This window comes from Taudactylus pleione, unplaced genomic scaffold (genome assembly GCF_031769625.1).
Source record: "Taudactylus pleione unplaced genomic scaffold, aTauple2 ptg000114l, whole genome shotgun sequence".
NCBI lineage: Eukaryota > Metazoa > Chordata > Amphibia > Anura > Myobatrachidae > Taudactylus > Taudactylus pleione.
The window spans coordinates 21,310,056-21,329,303 of record NW_028284516.1 but is presented as its reverse complement, the minus strand read 5'-3'; the positions used below and the strand labels follow the sequence as shown (position 1 = coordinate 21,329,303).

The following is a 19,248-nucleotide window of genomic DNA, read 5'->3' as shown; positions in this document are numbered from 1 at the left end:
TTTCAAAGCCATTGTGGTGGTGAATAGAGGCCAAAATATGAAAATTCTGTCAATGTCCCAATATTTATGGACCTGACTGTATACTGCAGTGTGACAAACAGAATAACAATGGGGTAACAACTGAGTTGGGTGGGAAGGTGGGGGAGGAATGTGGTGTTATTGGATAATAGCTGACAAAAAGTCTCTCCTAGTGGGTGCTGGAATATAAATTAAAGGGAAGTCCAAGCACGTCCTGATGTAAGACCTCCTTGTGGATGAAGTTGAAACGACACCGTTCTAAAATAGTCACCCTTTTGGCACTGCAATATTCTGCATTTTTGGTTTTGGGTGGTCAGAGGTCGCAGCCAGCTAGCTGCACTGTATGATGTGTGACTGGGTGGCGAGTTCAGGTAGGCTTCCCAGGATCCTGCTGACCATGCAGCAGCAGTAGCGGGTGCACCGTTGCTTGCTGAAGTATAAGATCAGCGCTCACGGACAGGATGCTCCCTACACATGTCCTAAGTTACAGGACTAGACCAGGACTAAGCAGACTACAAAGCAGCAGCACTGGGTGCCGCGATGCCGGCATCGGGATTTTGACTGCAGGAATCCAGAGCACCGGCATCCTGTACCCATCCCGTGCCGACATAAGGCATAGACTATTATGTGTATGTTGTATTCAGGGGACAGGCACTGTCATTTTCTTGGATTATTCTACACCACATGACACAGAACCTGTACAGACCCCTCACTCCCCCCTAACCCCGATATCACTGTGCCCCCATCCCCTAGATAATCCCTGCAGTGCAGACACCATGTCCAGGCTAAGCTGCATATATGGTGGCTCTGTGCAGCTGGGAAGAGATGCATGCAGCACAGGCCACTCCATCTTGTTACCTCAGGGCCACACTGACCTGTGTAAGCCAAAGTGCTCTGCAACTCTCACAGCAGGAGTCTTGTTCAGCAGCCTCCAGGCAGAGAACTGAGATGAGCGGGGGACACTGCCAGTTGGATCACTCAGCACAGGCTGGAAGAGACTGTCACTGTGCTGTGCGGAGACGACGTCACGAGTCCCGGCTCTGCCCCCTCCCGGGGAAATTTTTTAGAGATCTCTAAAGCAGAAGCTACTGGGCTGTGGATCACTTTGTTGATCCCCCTGCCCAGTAAGGATAGACTTGCGCACTACCAAGCCAGCCGGCCCAGCGGGATCCGTCATCCACCGCTTGCTCCAGCGTAGGATCAGTGCTCACCACAGGTGAGTCACCAGCAGGAGCTGTCTCAGCTCCCTACAGAGATCACTGCTGCTAACCTACAGTCAAGGACCAGCTGGTCTGTGGGTCAATGGTGATGATCCGGCGAGCGGGGGCAGGGTGCACCGGCAGAAGTTTTGCCCCTGACTGCAGCGGCAGTATGAGGGGCTGTACTGTGACTGTCACTGACAGGCTGTCAGGGTAGTGGGAGACTGAGGGCAGCAGCACAGCAGGGCTCCAGGGCGTGCTTCAGTAAGACTCAAGCCACGCCTCCGCTTTCAGCTCTACATGCCAGAAGATTGATTCTTAAATAAAAAAATGTTCAGTGCTTGAAGTGCCGGTATGTCATACCGTTGCATACCGGCACACTTCGAGCACTGGTTTAAACGTTATGGCAGCGCAGTGGACAGCTTCTCTAGCCGTCCCTGTCCCGCTTACACATTAGTCACTAATGACTCCAGGGTTCCCCCGTGCCACGTGATGTCAAGAAGGCGCCGCACCGACATTCACCGCACTCAAAGCGGTTGTTTTAACCGGACCGGACCAGCACACCACAGAACTCAACGCGGTCACAGGCAGCTTTGTGAAGACGGCCTGGCAGGTTGTCTGATCCTTCAGAATGAGTTGAGGCTTCAGCCCTGCTCACTGGCTACCTGTCAGCTGCTGGTGATACGAAGGTTAGTAGGAAATTAATAATATATATTTTCTCTGTATATTTATAATATATGCACATATGCGTAGTGTGTGTGTGTGCATATATATATATATATATATATATATATATTTATATATATATATATATATATATATGTATATGTACAACTATTTGTGTTTATCTATAGTATGTAGTATATATGTATATAAATAGCCTGCTAGTTTAAACACTGGGCTAGCTCAGTTTCCATTGGCTCTGCCCGTCCTCTCTGCTGTCCTCGTCCTCCCCATCACAGCTCATTCCTGTTCAAAAGTTTGGGGTCACCCAGACAATTTCGTGTTTTACATGAAAACTGACTTTTATTTATCAAATGAGTTGCACAATGATTAGAATATATAGTCAAGACATTGGCAAGGTTAGAAATAATTATTTTTATTTGAAATAATTATTTTGTTCTTCAAACTTTTGCTTTAGTCAAAGAATGCTCCTTTTGCAGCAATTACAGCATTGCAGACCTTTGGCATTCTAGCTGTTAATTTGTTGAGGTAATCTGAAGAAATTTCACCCAAGCTTCCTGAAGCACCATCCACAAGTTGGATTGGCTTGATGGGCACTTCTTGCGTACCATACGGTCAAACTGCTCCCACAATAGATTAATAGGGTTGATATCTGGTGACTGCGTTGGCCACTCCATTACAGACAGAATACCAGCTGCCTGCTTCTTGCCTAAATAGTTCTTGCATAATTTGGAGATGTGCTTTGGGTCATTGTCCTGTTGGAGGAGGAAATTGGCTCCAATTAAGCGCTGTCCACAGGGTATGGCATGGCGTTGCAAATGGAGTGATAGCCTTCCTTATTCAAAATCCCTTTTACCTTGTACAAATCTTCCACTTTACCAGCATCAAAGAAGCCCCAGACCATCACATTACCTCCACCATGCTTGACAGATGGCATCAGGCACTCTTCCAGCATACTTGTTCTGCGTCTCACAAATGTTCTTCTGTGTGATCCAAACACCTCAAACATCGATTCGTCTGTCCATAACACTTTTTTCCAATCTTCCTTTGTCCAATGTCTGTGTTCTTTGGCCCATATTAATCTTTTCCTTTTATTGGCCAGTCTCAGATATGACTTTTTCTTTGCCACTCTGCCTAAAAGGCCAGCATCCCTGAGTCGCCTCTTCACTGTAGATGTTGACACTGATGTTTTGCGGGTGCCATTTAATGAAGCTGCCAGTTGAGGACTTGTGAGGCATCTATTTCTCAAACTAGAGACTCTAATGTACTTGTCTTCTTGCACAGTTGTGCACCGGGGCCTCCCACTTCTCTTTTTACTCTGGTTAGAGCCTGTTTGTGCTGTTTTCTGAAGGGAGTAGTACACACCGTTGTAGGAAATGTTCAGTTTCTTGGCAGATTCTCGCATGGAATAGCCTTCATTTCTAAGAACAAGAATAGACTGTCGAGTTTCACATGAAAGTTCTTTTTCTGGCCATTTGGAGAGTATAATCGAACCCACAAATATGATGCCACAGATACACAACTAGCTCAAAGGAAGGCCAGTTTTATAGCTTCTCTAATGAGCAAACCCATTTTCAGCTGTGCTAACATAATTGCACAAGGGTTTTCTTTTTTTTTTTTTTTTTTGAGAAATATTTTTATTGAATCGTTTTTTATATTCCATTCCATTTAAAATAGTAACATTACCATAATTGACACAGAAAATAAAATAACATAATCACAGAAAAAACTCTGTGAACTACAATAACATTAGAATTAAGAAACATATATCACAAGATATATCACAAAAAAAGGAATACATTATATATAGATACAGAAACATATATATAAACATTGAATACAAATATGCAAAAGAATAGGTTATACAGAATAGTAAAAAATTTGGAAAAAGAGAAGGGAAGAGGGTGGGGGGGGGGTACCAGTCAATTAGAGAGCAAAATCGCTGAGACAAATTATGTCCAAATAAGACAGAGCTAAATCGTTGTCAGGGGTGGTTCAGCAGAAAAATGTGCGGTCCATGGGGACCATGTTTTAACAAAGTGATCTGGAGTGTCATGTAGGACAGTTGTAATTCGTTCCATTTTATAGGTGTGCCATATGGCGTTAATAGTAGCTAAAACAGAAGGGGGAGTGGATGACTTCCAAAGGGAGGCAATCGTACATTTAGCTGCATTCAATATATGTTTGATTAATTTCAGTTCGGCTCGTGTGGTATTTGGAATAGGCCGAGATAGGAGGGTATATAAAGGAGTATTTGGGACTTGAATATCAACTACATCCTTAATCAATTTATGTATCTCCACCCAATACCTCTGAATACTAGGACAGGACCACCAGATATGCAGCATGGATCCCACCTGGCCACAGAGCCTCCAGCACAAATTAGGGGAAGAGGGGTAGATAGCATGAAGTCGAGTGGGGACCAGGTACCATCTATAGTAAACTTTGTAGGAGTTTTCCTGTATGCGGACTGAAATAGAGCTCTTTGCAATCTCATTCCTTATATCTGACCATTCCTCAGGTGTTAATATCTCGCCCGCCTCTCTCTCCCAGGCCTCCTCATGGGCTTCTTTTACGGGTTGATTATGTTGGATTAATGATTGATAAATTGTGGAAATAAGACCCTTAGTTGAGTGAGGATGTAGACAGAGTGAATCAAGTGTAGTTTTATCAGCTATTATAGAGGTTTGCGTCTGGGAATGAAAAAAATGGCGTAATTGGAGGTACTGAAAAAAAACGTTATTGGGTAGGGAGAATTGAGATTGCAATTCAACAAATTCCGGGAAAGTCTGCAAGGGAGCTAAATCAAATAAAAATAAGATATCAGATTTAGTCCATTGGCGAAAGGATTTATATTGTGTACCTGGGACAAATTCAGGATTGTTCCATAGAGGGACCATTAAGGGATGAGATGAGCGAATATTATAGAGACGGGAGCATTGGTTCCAAATCGAAATCGTAAATCGAACAGTGGAAAGTATGTTTAGCTTAGGTGATCGTGAAAGGGCAGGGCACCAAAGGAAAGAATAGGGAGAATAAACAGATAATGCTCCGGCTTCGATAGATGTCCAAACTCTCTGGCTAGGCGGAGCGTGCCAGAGAACACACGAGACTAAGTGGGTTGCCCGATAATATTTGATTAGATCAGGAATACCCAGCCCTCCATCACTACGAGGTCTTTGTAACAAGCGCATCTTTACTCTGGGTCGTCTCCCAGCCCATATATAATGTGAGATCTCTACTTGAATATTTTTCAGGATTGTGATTGGAATATGTATCGGGAGAGTCTGCCACATATATAGCAGCCGAGGAAGAATGTTCATTTTAATTGAAGCCATACGTCCTATCCAAGAGATTATAGATCTATTCCATGTATGAAGGTCGGACTTAATGGAGGCCAATAGTCTAGGAAAATTGGCTGCGTATAAGGAGGAATACGTCTTAGTTAAATAAACCCCTAAGTATTTTATCTTATCCGTTTGCCAGCGGACAGGGAATGCAGCTTGAAGAATGCGAAGGTCAGCAGGGGGGGTCTGTAAGTCTAAGATCTCCGTCTTATCTGTATTAATTATAAAATTAGAGAGTGTGCTATATTTATCTATCTCGAAAAAAAGATTTGGGAGGGATGAATGGGGGTCAGTTAAAGTTAGAATCACATCATCAGCGTATAAAGCGATCTTGTGGTCAGTATTGCCAACTCGAATACCAGAGATATTCAAACTCGATCTAATCTTTGAGGCTAGGGGTTCCATCACCAATGCAAATATAAGAGGGGAAAGGGGGCAACCCTGACGGGTGCCGTTATAGATGGGAAAAGGGTCGGAAGAAAGGCCATTAACTAAAACGGAAGCTGATGGATTATGATATAATGAGAATAATCCATTAAAAAACGCACCCGAGAACCCCATGTTAAGCAAAGTTTGCTGAATAAAGGGCCAAGCCACACGGTCGAAGGCCTTCTCAGCATCGAGAGCCACCACCAGGGTCGGGTCTGATCTGCCCTGAGCAATTTGTATTAGATCAATCAGACGTCTCGTATTGTCTGAGGCCTGTCTATTGGAGATAAAGCCCACCTGGTCCGAATGAACTAGGTGGGGTAAAATTGGGGCTAACCGAATAGCTAGGATCTTAGCCAATAACTTCAGGTCTACATTCAGAAGTGAGATTGGTCTATAATTTTTCAACTCCAGGGGGTCTCGATCAGGCTTAGGAATGACAACTATATTGGCCCTGGTGGTGGCCGCATCAAGCGATTTACCCTCCAACAAAGAATTAAATAGTAGCTTAAGCATAGGAAGTAGGGTTATAGTAAATTTTCTATAATAGAGAGCGGAAAATCCATCAGGACCAGGGGCAGCTGACCTACGTAGATGCTTTATAGCTGTTATAATCTCCTCTTCAGTGATAGGGGCATTAAGTAAGGCAATATGTGATTCAGAGAGTTTAGGTAATTGACAAGATTCCAAATATTGGCGTATTCCATTAAGAGTGTGGGGGGTATTTATGTCTACAGGTGGGAGGTTATATAAAGATGAATAGTATTCCCGAAATAGATTAGCCATAGCCTTTGGGTCATGAGTTAGTGAGCCGTTCGAGTCTCTTAAGGAGATAATCCTGTTACGAGTACGTTTGGCTCTTAGTTGGCGGGCCAATAATGTGTCTGCCTTGTTAGATTTCTCATAAAATCTCTGGCGTGTCCACAATAATGCATTCGCCGCTTTTTTAGAGAGAATCTGAGATAGCTGACCCTTTACAGATAAAATTTTTAGATACGTGCGTTTTTTGGGAAAACGTTGATGGAGCTGCGTGAGGGAGGATAATAAAGATTCCAGTTCATTTATACGCGTGAGTTCCGCCTTTCTCTGAGCAGAAGATAGGCTGATGAAAAAACCCCGCAGTGTGGACTTATGGGCTTCCCAAAGTATCGAGGGGGAGATATCCGGAGTGAGATTAGTGGCGTAAAAATCTTTTAAAGCAGATGTAATTTGTGCTATATGAGCCTGTTTCATTAATAAAGACTCATTTAAGCGCCAACAACGGGTCAAGGGTGTCGGGCTTGTAACCAAAAGCTCCATCTCGATAGCTAAATGATCTGACCAAGGGATAGGTAAGGTCTGTGCCCCCAAGAGCCTTTGGGTGGATGCCCGGTCAACTAAAAAATAATCGATTCGTGTATGAATATTATGTGGCGGGGAATAATGTGTATAACCTCTAGCTGAGGGATAAAGAGTTCTCCATGCGTCATAAAGATCGTTAAGTGACATGTAAGAATGCAGTCGTTTGGTGAGTTTAGCTTGAGTGGAATAGATTGAGACGGGACGAGATCTGTCTAGAATGTGATTTGAGATGGTGTTAAGATCCCCCCCAATTATAATGAGGCCCTGTGGGAGTTGGGATATATGATTGAAGAGGCTAGTAAATAGGGATGCCTGCTGCATTGCCGGGGCATATACCGATGCTAAAACAATCGGTGAGTTACTATACGTCCCTGATATGATGATATACCGGCCCTGGTCATCAGATATCACTTTGTCTATATTGATAGGGAAGTCCCTATGTAGTATAATTGCCGTGCCTCTACGCTTAGCTGACATATTCGAATAGTAAACCTGTGAGTATATTTTGCTTGCTAGAGATGGATGAGGGGCTTTAAGATGCGTCTCCTGCAAGAAAACATCTGGTCTACGACGATGGAAAAACTGGATGGCCATGGCCCTTTTAGTGGGGGAGTTTAACCCGTTGACATTTAACGTAAGAACCTTTAACTTCATGGTGGATATGTATCTAGATAATTCCGTAGTATATGAATTGGACATATTGACTGGTTAAAGATCCAGGGAAAAAAAGAGGACAGATTAGGGGAGAAAGGAAAGAGATCAGGAACTACCAAGGTAGTAGAAAAGAAAAGACCTTGACCAACACAAAGGACAGGCCTAAATTTGAAAGAGAAGGCATTACAAATACCTTCCCTTTGGCGGGGGGCATGACAAAGAAAGAAAATAAAAAGTAGAAGAACTAAAGATGTATAGTACATGTGTACTAGGACAGTATAGAAGCTGTGACCATTTGTCCAGAGAAAGTGTTAGAGGTAACAGACATAAGGAGAATACTGTAGACATCGTGAACAAAAAATAACAATAAAAAACATAATAATAAATGTAGAATCACTGTAGATACGATAGAAGGGTACTCATTAACGTTCCAACTTAGGAAAGGATGGTTCTACTTGAGAACCCGAACCATCCTAAAATTTAGCTAACATAACAGATGAACTATGACATCTTATTAACAACAATAAACATACAGACATTATACTTTCAGAAGAATGAATAACCCGGGATGATACCAATTTAACTAACAGTGACTTCTCCTAAGAAGAAAGCATTTAAAAAACACAAAAATAGGATATTGACACGATGCCAATTTGAAATAAACAACATCAGTTAGGCCTGAGACCAATTGGGGGATGGTACTGAAGGGCTTTGCTGTGGTGAGGCAATTTGTTTACGGATGGATTCAGGAAGATCATCGATAAGACCGAAAGTTTTTAGAAGCTCGTAGCCTTGTGTAGGGGTTTTAACAATATATGTGATTTGGAGTTGAAAAGGAAAACCCCATTTATATCGAATAGAATGATTTCGCAATGTTTTGGTTATATTGATAAGGTCCCGGCGTTTCTTAAGAGTAGACGGAGCTAGGTCTTGGAACACTTGAAGTTGATACTCTGAATAGGAGATTGTAGATAAGCCACGGACAGAATGCATGAACCGGTCTTTTGTTTTATAATAATGAAATCTTAAGATAACATCCCTCGGGGGTTGATTCAGAGGGGGTTTCGGCCGCAATGCCCTATGCGCCCTATCCAAGTGGAGCATATCTTTTGATATATCTGGAAGCAAATGAAAAAAAAGTCCTTCCAAGAACCCAGGAAGAGTATCTGCCGTTATGTCTTCAGGAATGTTGCGGATTCGGATATTGTTCTGTCGGTTCCGGTTCTCTAAGTCCTCCAGGTGATCTTTATACGTATCAAATTCCGAGTGCAGATCAGCAAGCTCTTGCTCCACTACGCTTTGGTACTGACAGACTTCGTCCATCTTCTGTTCCAGAACATCTGTGCGGGAGCCAAGATCTGCTAATTCAGTTTTAAATTCTGTGAGCACCGACCTCATTTCTGACTGGATAGTTTTAGTAACAATAGCTATAATGTCTTTAGTTGTCAGAACGGCATCCGCAGAGGTATCTTCCTCAACGTCGGAAACAATGTCTGCAATCGGCGTTTGTCGAGTCAGAGAACCAGATTTTTCCCATGCTCTGAGTATGCTAGGCTTAGGAGCGGCAGAGTTTTTGCGACTTTTTTGTGACATATTGAAATGACAAAAACGGATTATTCAGTCAACAAGTGTGCCGAGATTTCCAAAGATGAGGGAGGGGAACATTGGCGAATGCTAGCCGAACAGTGCAATGAATTCTCTGGAGCAATCGCAGGTCACAGCATGATTTATAGAAGAAAAAACATCTGGAGAGTCATGACTAGATAAAAAGAAGAAAGTCGGCTAATGGTATATCCATCTAAAAGGCAATATATGAAAGCAGCATTAGATGGCGCTGTAATTCCACCTTGTAGGAGATGAAAATTAGATTCTCCAATAGATTATAATCAGTTAACACTCACTAGATTATAGTAAGTAAAAAAAAATAAAAAAATAAAAATAATGAGTGTTATAGATGATTGTAGATTATTGCAGTTATATATATAGATGGATCTATAATTGCAGCTGCATCCAGCTTGTACCATCAGAAACTTAATTAGAAAATGGCTCCCTGCTGAGGGCTGGTAAGTTATGTTCCTTAATTACTTCACAGTCCAGGCAGCTAGTGGGCCGTGGAGCGGAGTATGATGGCAAGAAGAGTAATCTGGGTCAGAAAGGGCAGATTAACATCCTCAGTCAGGCAGGTTATAAGAGTGTGTGGATATATACAGCTCTTACCACACACCTCCGGGCGGTGAGTCCCAACGGCGCTGACAGCCGGACAGCAGGCGGCAACAACCTCTCTCCCTCCGGCAGGACAGTCAGGGAGAGTGACAGCAGAGAAGGCAGGGGGGACCACGCTCCCGTATACAGACGATCAAGCGCCGAAATCTAGCCGCGGCCACACCTCCGGACTTCAGGCCATAAATCGAGGCCCCGGCTTCTGTGGAAGGACCAGGCCGCAATCCGCGGGAGCGTCCAGCGACTCCCCGATTCCGCGACCACGGCACCGGACACACAGAATAGTCTGAGGGGGTTATTATAGGCAGTGGTGCATCATTTATGGCCCCCTAGAGTGTCACCAGCAGCCGGACAGCAGTATATTCCTCGGGAGCTGCAGGGAAGCCCAGCTTTCTCAAATGGCTGCCAAGCCACGCCCCCTGCACAAGGGTTTTCTAATCATCCATTAGTCTTCTAACACGCTTAGCAAACACAATGCACCGTTAGAACACTGGAGTGATGGTTGCTGGAAATGGGCCTCTATACACCTATGTAGATATTCCTTTAAAAACCAGACGTTTGCAGCTAGTATAGTCATTTACCACATTAACAATGTATAGAGTGTATTTCTGATTAATTTAATGTTATCTTCATTGAAAAAAAAACAGTGATTTTCTTTCAAAAATAAGGACATTTCTAAGTGATCAAAAGTTTGGGGTCACTTAGTGCTTTTCTTTCAAATATAAGGAAATTTGTTTAAAGCTCGTTTTGTAGTGCAGGAGGGTTTTTGTACAATACAGTCACTATATGGTTCATGTTGTGTTCTATGTATTATTTTTCTGAGATGCTGACTAATAAGTGGAGAATCTGTCTTTTATTGTATGACATACATTTTAGTTTTTTCTATATTACTATGTAATAGAATTGTTAGAATTGCAAATTATATTGAGAAACGTATTCTCTGTTTAAATTTTGTAATAATAATAATAATAAAAATATTATTAAAAAAAAAAATAAGGAAATTTCTAAGTGATCAAAAGTTTGGGGTCACTTAGAAATTTCCTTATTTTTGAAAGAAAAGCACTGTTTTTCAATGAAGATAACATTAAATGAATCAGAAATACACGGTAGTGTGTGTATGTATATATGTATGTATATGTGTATATATGTGTGTGTGTATATATATATATATATATATATATATATATTCTCATACAGTACTGTCAGTATTGTGCATAGAGTTCCCAGTCAAATGTCCGGAGCTAAATCACACAGATGTAATGCTGCTACTTCCCAGCTCTTAGCCAAAAGAGCCAATATCTGGAACTGCAATGAATGGAGAGCGCACTCGTGAGAAGTATAACACACAACACTTTACTCAAAAACTCAGCTCACATACATCAAAGTATAAAACAGCAGGCTTAGCTTCCTAAGGATCGCACGGTTCCGATGCACAGTCAGGGTAGCCGCTTAGATTCACATCACAAATCCACGCCGGCTCCAGAGGCAATGACGGACGTCACTACGTCCACGTCTTTAGGCCACTACCAACGCATTTTGTCACAAGAGACTTCGTCACCCCCTGACAAAAAACTTCCAACCCCCCCTGGTAGGTGCAGTTTCTTCATCTGACTATGGCCCCTTATGCCTGTGGCTTGCATCTGTGTATGCAGTCGCGTTCCTTAAAATGCCCACAGCACTCCCATAATGCTCCCACTGAACAGACCTCGTGTCCTAAGCTACACTGCAAACATTTTTAGAATAAAAGTTTTGATTAAAATTATGTCACTGATTAAATAAAGCCTACGCTTTGTGCCCTACAGAAAGGTTGGTTATACTATAGTTTCTTTATTTCTTTCCAACTAGTTTGCATTATAATGGGGCTCTGAAACCATTAGGTAGGACCTTAAATTCTATACATTATGGGTACCTGGGACTGACTTACTGTGAATTTTGTGTTCGTGCTACCACTGTATAGATAGAAAGAGAGCTTGGGGTGGTTGACGATAGGTGGTAGCTTTGCCCTTCATGGTGCTAGCCACACCCCACAGCACAGACCACATACAGACCAAACCCCCAACAACAGTAGTCACACCCTTGCAGTAATGGCCACACCGCCTGCGGCAGCACACAGTTGGCCCTTCATAAATTTCATCTCCAGGCCCATGTGGACCTTAATCTGGCACTGCATACAGGCTTGATTGGTGGATTGCTGCAGAGATGGTTGTTCTTCTGGAAAGTTCTCCTCTCTCCACAGAGGAATGCTGTAGCTCTGACAGAGTGACCATCGGGTTCTTGGTCACCTCCCTGACTAGGGCCCTTCTCCCCCGATCGCTGAGTTTAGACGGCCGGCCAACTCTAAGGAAGAGTCCTGGTGGTCCCGAACTTCTTCCATTTACGGATGATGGAGGCCACTGTGCTCATTGGGACCTTCAAAGCAGCAGATATTTTTCTGTACCCTTAACCAGATTTGTGCCTCGAGACAATCCTGTCTCGGAGGTCTACAGACAATTCCTTGGACTTCATGCTTGGTTTGTGCTCTGACATGCACTGTCAAGTGTTGGACCTTATATAGACAGGTGTATGCCTTTCAAAATCATGTCCAGTCAACTGAATTTACCACAGGTGGACTCCAATTAACTGGAGGAACATCTCAAGGATTATCAGTGGAAAGTGGAAGCAGGATGCACCTGAGCTCAATTTTGAGCTTCATGGCAAAAGCTGTGAATACTTATGTACATGTGATTTCTTAGTTTTTTGCTTTTTTTTAATTAAATTTGCAAAAATCTCAAAAAAACTGTTTACACGTTGTCATTATGGGGTATTGTGTGTAGAATTTTGAGGGCAAAAATAAATGTATTCCATTTTGGAATAAGGCTGTAACATAACAAAATGTGGCAAAAGTGAAGCGCTGTGAATACTTTCCGGATGCACTGTACGTTTTAAGGTAAACATAAAAAGTAGTATAGTGCATACAGATGTTTCCGCATACAGCTAACCTGCAATTGTGCCCAATAGCTCCATTTGGCGTGCAATGAAAAATGCCTAAGCTGTGCTATGTGTTTTTTGGGCACAGTAATTTACTCAATTTGCTTTTTTTTTGTACTGCTAATGTGATAAAATGACAAGGTACACGTACTTCGTACACCACTATTGGAATTACATGCTAAATCGTTGCAAAAAAAGATGCTAAAGACAAGGGACTGGTGACTGAGCCGCCCATACATCCAGCATCTTGCCAATTTACACTGGTAAATTGGGCAACTTCTGCACTCTCTCTCCTAGGCTTGATATAACCCTCACCCATCTGTCCTCCCCCATATCTTTTGGTGTGTGGCTGTGGTGCAAAAAAGATGCTGTGCAGTGGGAAAAAGATAGGACAGTGTGATTATTGAATATCCATGGCATGGCATCTAAATTGCGCCAAACATCTTGTACCGTATTGCAAAAAAATGTTAGGTTAATAAGGACATAGCTGTAACGTAATGTGTGAGTCAAGTAAAAGAGGTTAGTTTGCAAACAATGTAAAAAGTAGAGATGGGCGGGTTTTATTCGGTTCTTATCGCCCATTATCGCAATTTCGGATTAGTTTGGATTTATCTTATTGGCTATCCAAAACACGTGACAGCTGGATAGCCAATATGATGCCGTGTTTGAGATCCGAACATTTCCGAGTAAAACCGAACCGCACATCTCTAGTAAAAAGCATATACCGTAAACTCCGCTTTGTATGTACACACACATTGGTCCTATAGGGGTGCAGTTTGATTACCGGTTGCCGTGGTGCCGGCCGCCAGAATCCCGACAATAGTAGCCTGACCCGGGACTAAAGATAGGAGTCCAAATCAGCCGGCATCCCGAATGAAGGTAATCGGGGGGTGGGGGGGGGAAGGGGGGGGTGTTAGCCACGGCGGGGGGAGGGTTGGGTTTAGGCACACCCGTGGGCAGTTAGGTTTAGGCACCACCCCGGGAGTGTTAGGATTAGGCTATGGGGAAGGAGGGTTAGACACCCCTGGGGGGAGGTTAGGGTTTGGCACCCCCCCCACGGGAGGGTTAGGTTTAGGGTGCAGGGAAGGGGGGGTTAGGTTTAGGTACCCCTGGGGGGACTTAGGGTTAGGGGGGTCTAGAAAGCTATGTTATCCTGCACTGGATCAAAAAAATTGAATAATCATATGTATATACAAACCAGCAGTGAATGGAAATTAATTGAGATAATGATCAATTTCCTAAATAATATAAGAAGTAGCTGGAGGTGCTCCCAGGAATCAAATAACAAGTACTTAGAACATAGTAATTAGCCTAGGCTAATTTAAAGCAAGAGATTCCTTTGTGGGGCACACTTTAGAATAATAGTTACTGTATGTATTATATAGAGCAAAATTAAAATATAACTTTCACATTAAAAAATGGGGATATAATGACTCTTATATAGCAGATATGGTGGTGTCATCCCTAAAATAACAAATACATATACGAATATATCTTAGGTGACCTTACTGTATACTGGCACTTGAGTGATCTCTGAGAGACATAATTAACGGAGAATAAACTTAAGAATAAATCGTGAAGAGAAAGGCTCTCATTTAAAAACAATAATAACAATATATAGGTCCTCACCTGGACCTATTAGACCTATCAAGTTTGATAGACATCTAGACTGACCAGTCATGTTGTCTTAAATGGGATTGGTGACCACTTCCTATTTAATCCACTCTCCAGTCAGGTAAACAGGTGATCAAGCCCAACGTAGGTGAAACGCACGTCCTGTCACTGTTCCAAGTTGCAGGAGGGAATCCCGAACGGCAGGTCCTGGTGTCGGCAACCCATCTACTACTGGCATCCCAGGTATTTATTTTCTGGTGTGTAGTGACCGGTCCCGGCGGCACATTTGGCCCCAGCAATGCTTCTAGCAACAGGGACTGCCTAACACCACACATGGGGTCAGCGTCTCCGGCACTTAGGGTGCCTACACACATAATAATATTTTACCCAATCTGGCCGATTCTGATGCATCGGAATGACAGATCGTATAAAATATGCCCTAATCGTGAGTCCCCACTCACGATCACGATGCTGATGCGCGTCCCCGCTGGTCGCACATCGCATCTTCAGATCTGCCGTGCTGTAGGGCAGATCTGGCAATTTGGGATACGATGCACTGAACAAAAAGAAAGGACACACGATGTATCGTTTGTTCACACACCAAATCGTGTCCCAAATTGTGAGCAGGACTGCCGGGGAGCTGCCGGGGGAGTTTCAAGGGAAAACGTACACATCGTCGGATCGGCAGCAAATTGCCATGTGTGTAGGCACCTTTACTGTTGTTTCTATCGGCACTGTTCTAGGGTGTCTCTCTCATCTCTGGTCCGCTCTTTTGATGACCCCAGAAAGCAGAAGGATCCGGGACGCAGGTACCGTATCTATATTTTTTTCCTATCCATCTATCTGATGATGTTTATGTAACATAACTAATTAATACATCATTTCAACCAGGGGTAATATCCTATTATATTTGTGTTTACTCATGTGTTTTGGTAAAGCCATATTGTTTTTTATAAACACTCTTTTAGTGCTGTACAAATTATGCATGGAATCAATCAGTATATTGGAATTAGTACCAAGTTTATTTGAATCCACTGTTTCTTTGTGTGTTTTCTCTGAACATATGATAGCTGCTCTAGATTGATTAAATGCAACATATTCTGTAAGTATATATGTCCACTTAAATAATAGTATAAACTGTGATTAAGGGCTTTGGCTACTTGATGTCTGAGGAGAGACACTTAGCATATGTTGCAACAAATTTGATATTTTCAAACAATGTATCATTTTCTTTCTAAACTAAGATATTACCCTCAGTACTAAATTGAGGATTTAAGTTTCCTTGTCTCTTTATTCCATTTATACTGTGGCTACCTGGTTATTCTACTATAGACCGAAAACCAAATACATTAGAGATAAATTATATATACTCATATAAACCCTCCTCTCCCCTTCCTTTTTTGAATGAGGGGGCGTCTACACTAACGGAAAGGATGTACAAAACATAAGAGATAATTGCTGACAATCAAACTGGATATGGAAATATGCAAGGTTATATATCCATCTAAATTTGATTTATTTTATATGTATGTTTGATTTATTTTTTATTATTTGGGATCTATACCTAACCTACCATATTTACTCATTGAAGTGATATATTCTTACCAGTAATTTTCGAGCAATTCACTTGATAGTCGCTTTATTTTTATTTATTTTTTTTGTTTATATTTGTGTGATTTTTGTATATGTATTTGTTATTTTATGGATGACTCCACCATATCTGCTATATGAGTCATTATACCCCCTTTTTTTAATGGGAAGAACCAATAAAGGTTTTATATTTTAATTTTACTCTAATAGAACACATAACTATTATTCAAAAGTGTGCCCCACAAAGGAATCTCTTGCTTCAAATTAGCCTAGGCTAATTACTATGTTCTAAGGGTTAGGGGGGTGACAGGGGAGGGTTAAGATACTTACCAGCCCCAGTCGGGATTGTAGCTGATTGGGGTTTCGGCGTCGGTATGACAACTGCCGGCTATTCAAGTCATCGGTATTTCATAACGATTCCGTCCTATATAGCTAATAAGAATGATACAGTACTTTGGTAACTTCATTTGAGGGAGTCTCTCACTTTTTTCAAACAGAAAAGACCCTGCTGATGCTGTCGTCATCATCATCAACACCACATCTCTTTACCGCAGCCTTTAGGGCAGCAGTGTCCAAACTTTTTCTTAGAGTGCCCTTTAAAGAAAATTACTTTAAACAGAGGGCCACAATATTTTCCCCACAGCCTCCAAGCAATTAAGTAAGGTTTCTTTGCTGAGTAAATGTTATTCTAAGAAACACTAAAACTAATTTAAATAAAATCTTAAAATAAAAGTATTTTTAATGACTTTAGCTTTTAATTTTACTCAGTGTGATGAGATGCTGTATTAATGCGAACATCTGTGTCCCAACTTCATATGCCACAGAGCAGTGCCTTTACTTGTAATGTCACACATCTGTGCCCCAAATGTATAATATGACACACAGCAGTGCCCCAATTAATATGCCATACATCTGTGCCCCAAATTCATATGCCACACATCTGTGCCCCAAATGTACAAACGTATAATATGACACACAGCAGTGCCCCAATTCATATGCCATACATCTGTGCCCCAAATTCATATGCCACACATCTGTGCCCCAAATGTATAAGATACCACACAGTAGAACCCCCAGTTAATAATATGCCTCACATCTGTGCTCCAAATACAGCCACACAGCAGTAGTATTGCAGCAGGTGGTGTGCTGTCTTTGGCGCCCATGTTGTAGTTTGGACACCCCCTGCTTTGGGGGAGTAATAAGAGGCTTCTCTCCAGGGTGTGTGCTACCCTTTCATGTGCATTCCGCTGCTGTGCAAATTTGATTTTCACCATTCTCATTGTTGTGTCATAATTTCTACATTGGTTTCAAAATGTTGTTGTTAGGTCCAGGAATGTTTAGTTTCACTTCTCACAGTAAATACTGAGTCATTATAGGTTTATCTGAAACATTCCAGGAAGTTTGATACGTTACATTTTTTGAGAAAGCTATTTTTATTTAACCTTCCTGGAAGAAAAAGCAGATGTAGCAGATTTTAGTGATGTAACCACGTAATCTTTTTCTCTTTATTTGACACGTAAATAAAATTTTATTAGACGTTTTAAAGACGAGAGAAGTGATTTTAATTCAAGTTTGACAGAAGCAAAGAAACGCACATGTATTTATGTACAGATGTGTCCTCGTAGACTTCTCTTTTGCGCTATGTGGTGCAAGACACCTGACGCAACTGATCCTCCTTGCGTAGTGATCCCTGTGCTTGAGTACTTTTAATGTCATCATTCACTAATAGTGTAATAAGGACCTGATTCGTAGACGGACAGTAATGCAATCGTAACTGTATGCTCCCACAAATCGCAGTTGCCAAAATATGCTAATGCTTTCCAAACACACACACTGCTCCTTCTCATATCCGTACAATGATGTGCAATAGCGTAAACATCGGTACCATCGCCGCACAGCAGGCAGCCATGCTTTATATGCGACAGGTCTGCCCAGTTGCAGACTCTGCAGCTCTCCTGACACGCAGTGAGCTCACCTGCTGCTAAAGAGATTGGAATGACTAATTTATGCGGGATGCAGTGAGGATACTGGCGTGCGCTATCCCGCCAGCCGATATCCCGACAATCACATCCCTACATGGGACTAAAGATAGGCGTCAAAATCCTGACGCCTATCATTAGCCCCACTACTAAATCCCGACACCTGACATACCGAACGAAGGTAAGCCGGGTGTCTTAGCATCTAGCCGCGGGGAGGGAGAGTTAACTTTAGGGACCCCCGGGGGGGTTAGGGTAGGGAAAAGGGGAGTTGCGGTTAGGCACCCCCTGGGAGGGTTAGGTTTAGGGTGGAGGGAGCGGGGGTTAGGTTTAGGCACTAACGGGGGGAGGTTAGGGTTAGGCACTGCTAAGGGAGAGTTAGGGTAGGGAGAGGGGAGGGTTGGAGTAATTACCTGCTGCAGTCGGGATTTTGACCTGTCGGGCTGCCGCTGTCGGTATTTGATCCGGCGGCTAAAAAGCCACCGGCATTACATGCCGATTCCAATTTATGCACTCCCATGAAATAGCATTTAAACGGTCAGATTCGCCTGCGTTTGCCTGGTGAACCCCACATTACCTCTCCCAAACGCTGACTACCTTACTCGCACTTGGCGATTGGATCCTCTGTGCGGCTGTAATCGCAAACCAATTGCTGTGCGTGCGGTTTATACACATGCGCAAAGGCAAACAATCGATTGATTTGCGTAAAAATCAGAATTGCATCCATCTCTGAATCAGGCACTTAGGATTAATATTTTTTATTGCAAAGGAATTGGAATTATGTAGCCGATAAAGCATAATGATGCATGGCGGAGGTCACTCATATAGGACTCTTTTGCCTTTTTTACCAGATTGAATACTTTTTCCTGAATTGGGTGTACGTATGTATATGCACCTATCAACCACAACATTAAAACCACATCGCTAATATTGTGTAGGTCCCCCTCATGCCACCAAAACAGTTCTGACCCACCGAGGCATGGACTCCACAAGACCTCTGATGTCCTGTAGTATCTGGCACCAAGACATGAGCAGCAGATCCTTCAAGTCCTTTAACCACTTGCCTGGCACGGTCGCATCAGATACGACCATACCAGACAGGGCTTTTCCTGACATGGTCATATCTGATTTGACCAGTCAGAAACGCCCAGTGGGCGGCTTGCTGGAAGTTAAATTCCAGCAGCCACCCATCTCAGAGGGACCTGCTGG

General features: G+C 42.6%; 1 protein-coding gene across 1 annotated transcript in view; it reads left to right on the top strand.

The window, feature by feature from the left end:
• Positions 1 to 11,380: 11,380 nt before the first annotated feature.
• The window catches only part of LOC148524999 (uncharacterized), a 79,091-nt gene continuing 71,223 nt past the window's right edge, over positions 11,381 to 19,248 (top strand). Inside the window, exon 1 of the mRNA XM_088471490.1 lies at positions 11,381 to 11,480. Within this exon, the coding sequence (XP_088327616.1) occupies positions 11,381 to 11,480 (100 nt within the window). The remainder of the gene's footprint in view (positions 11,481 to 19,248) is intronic.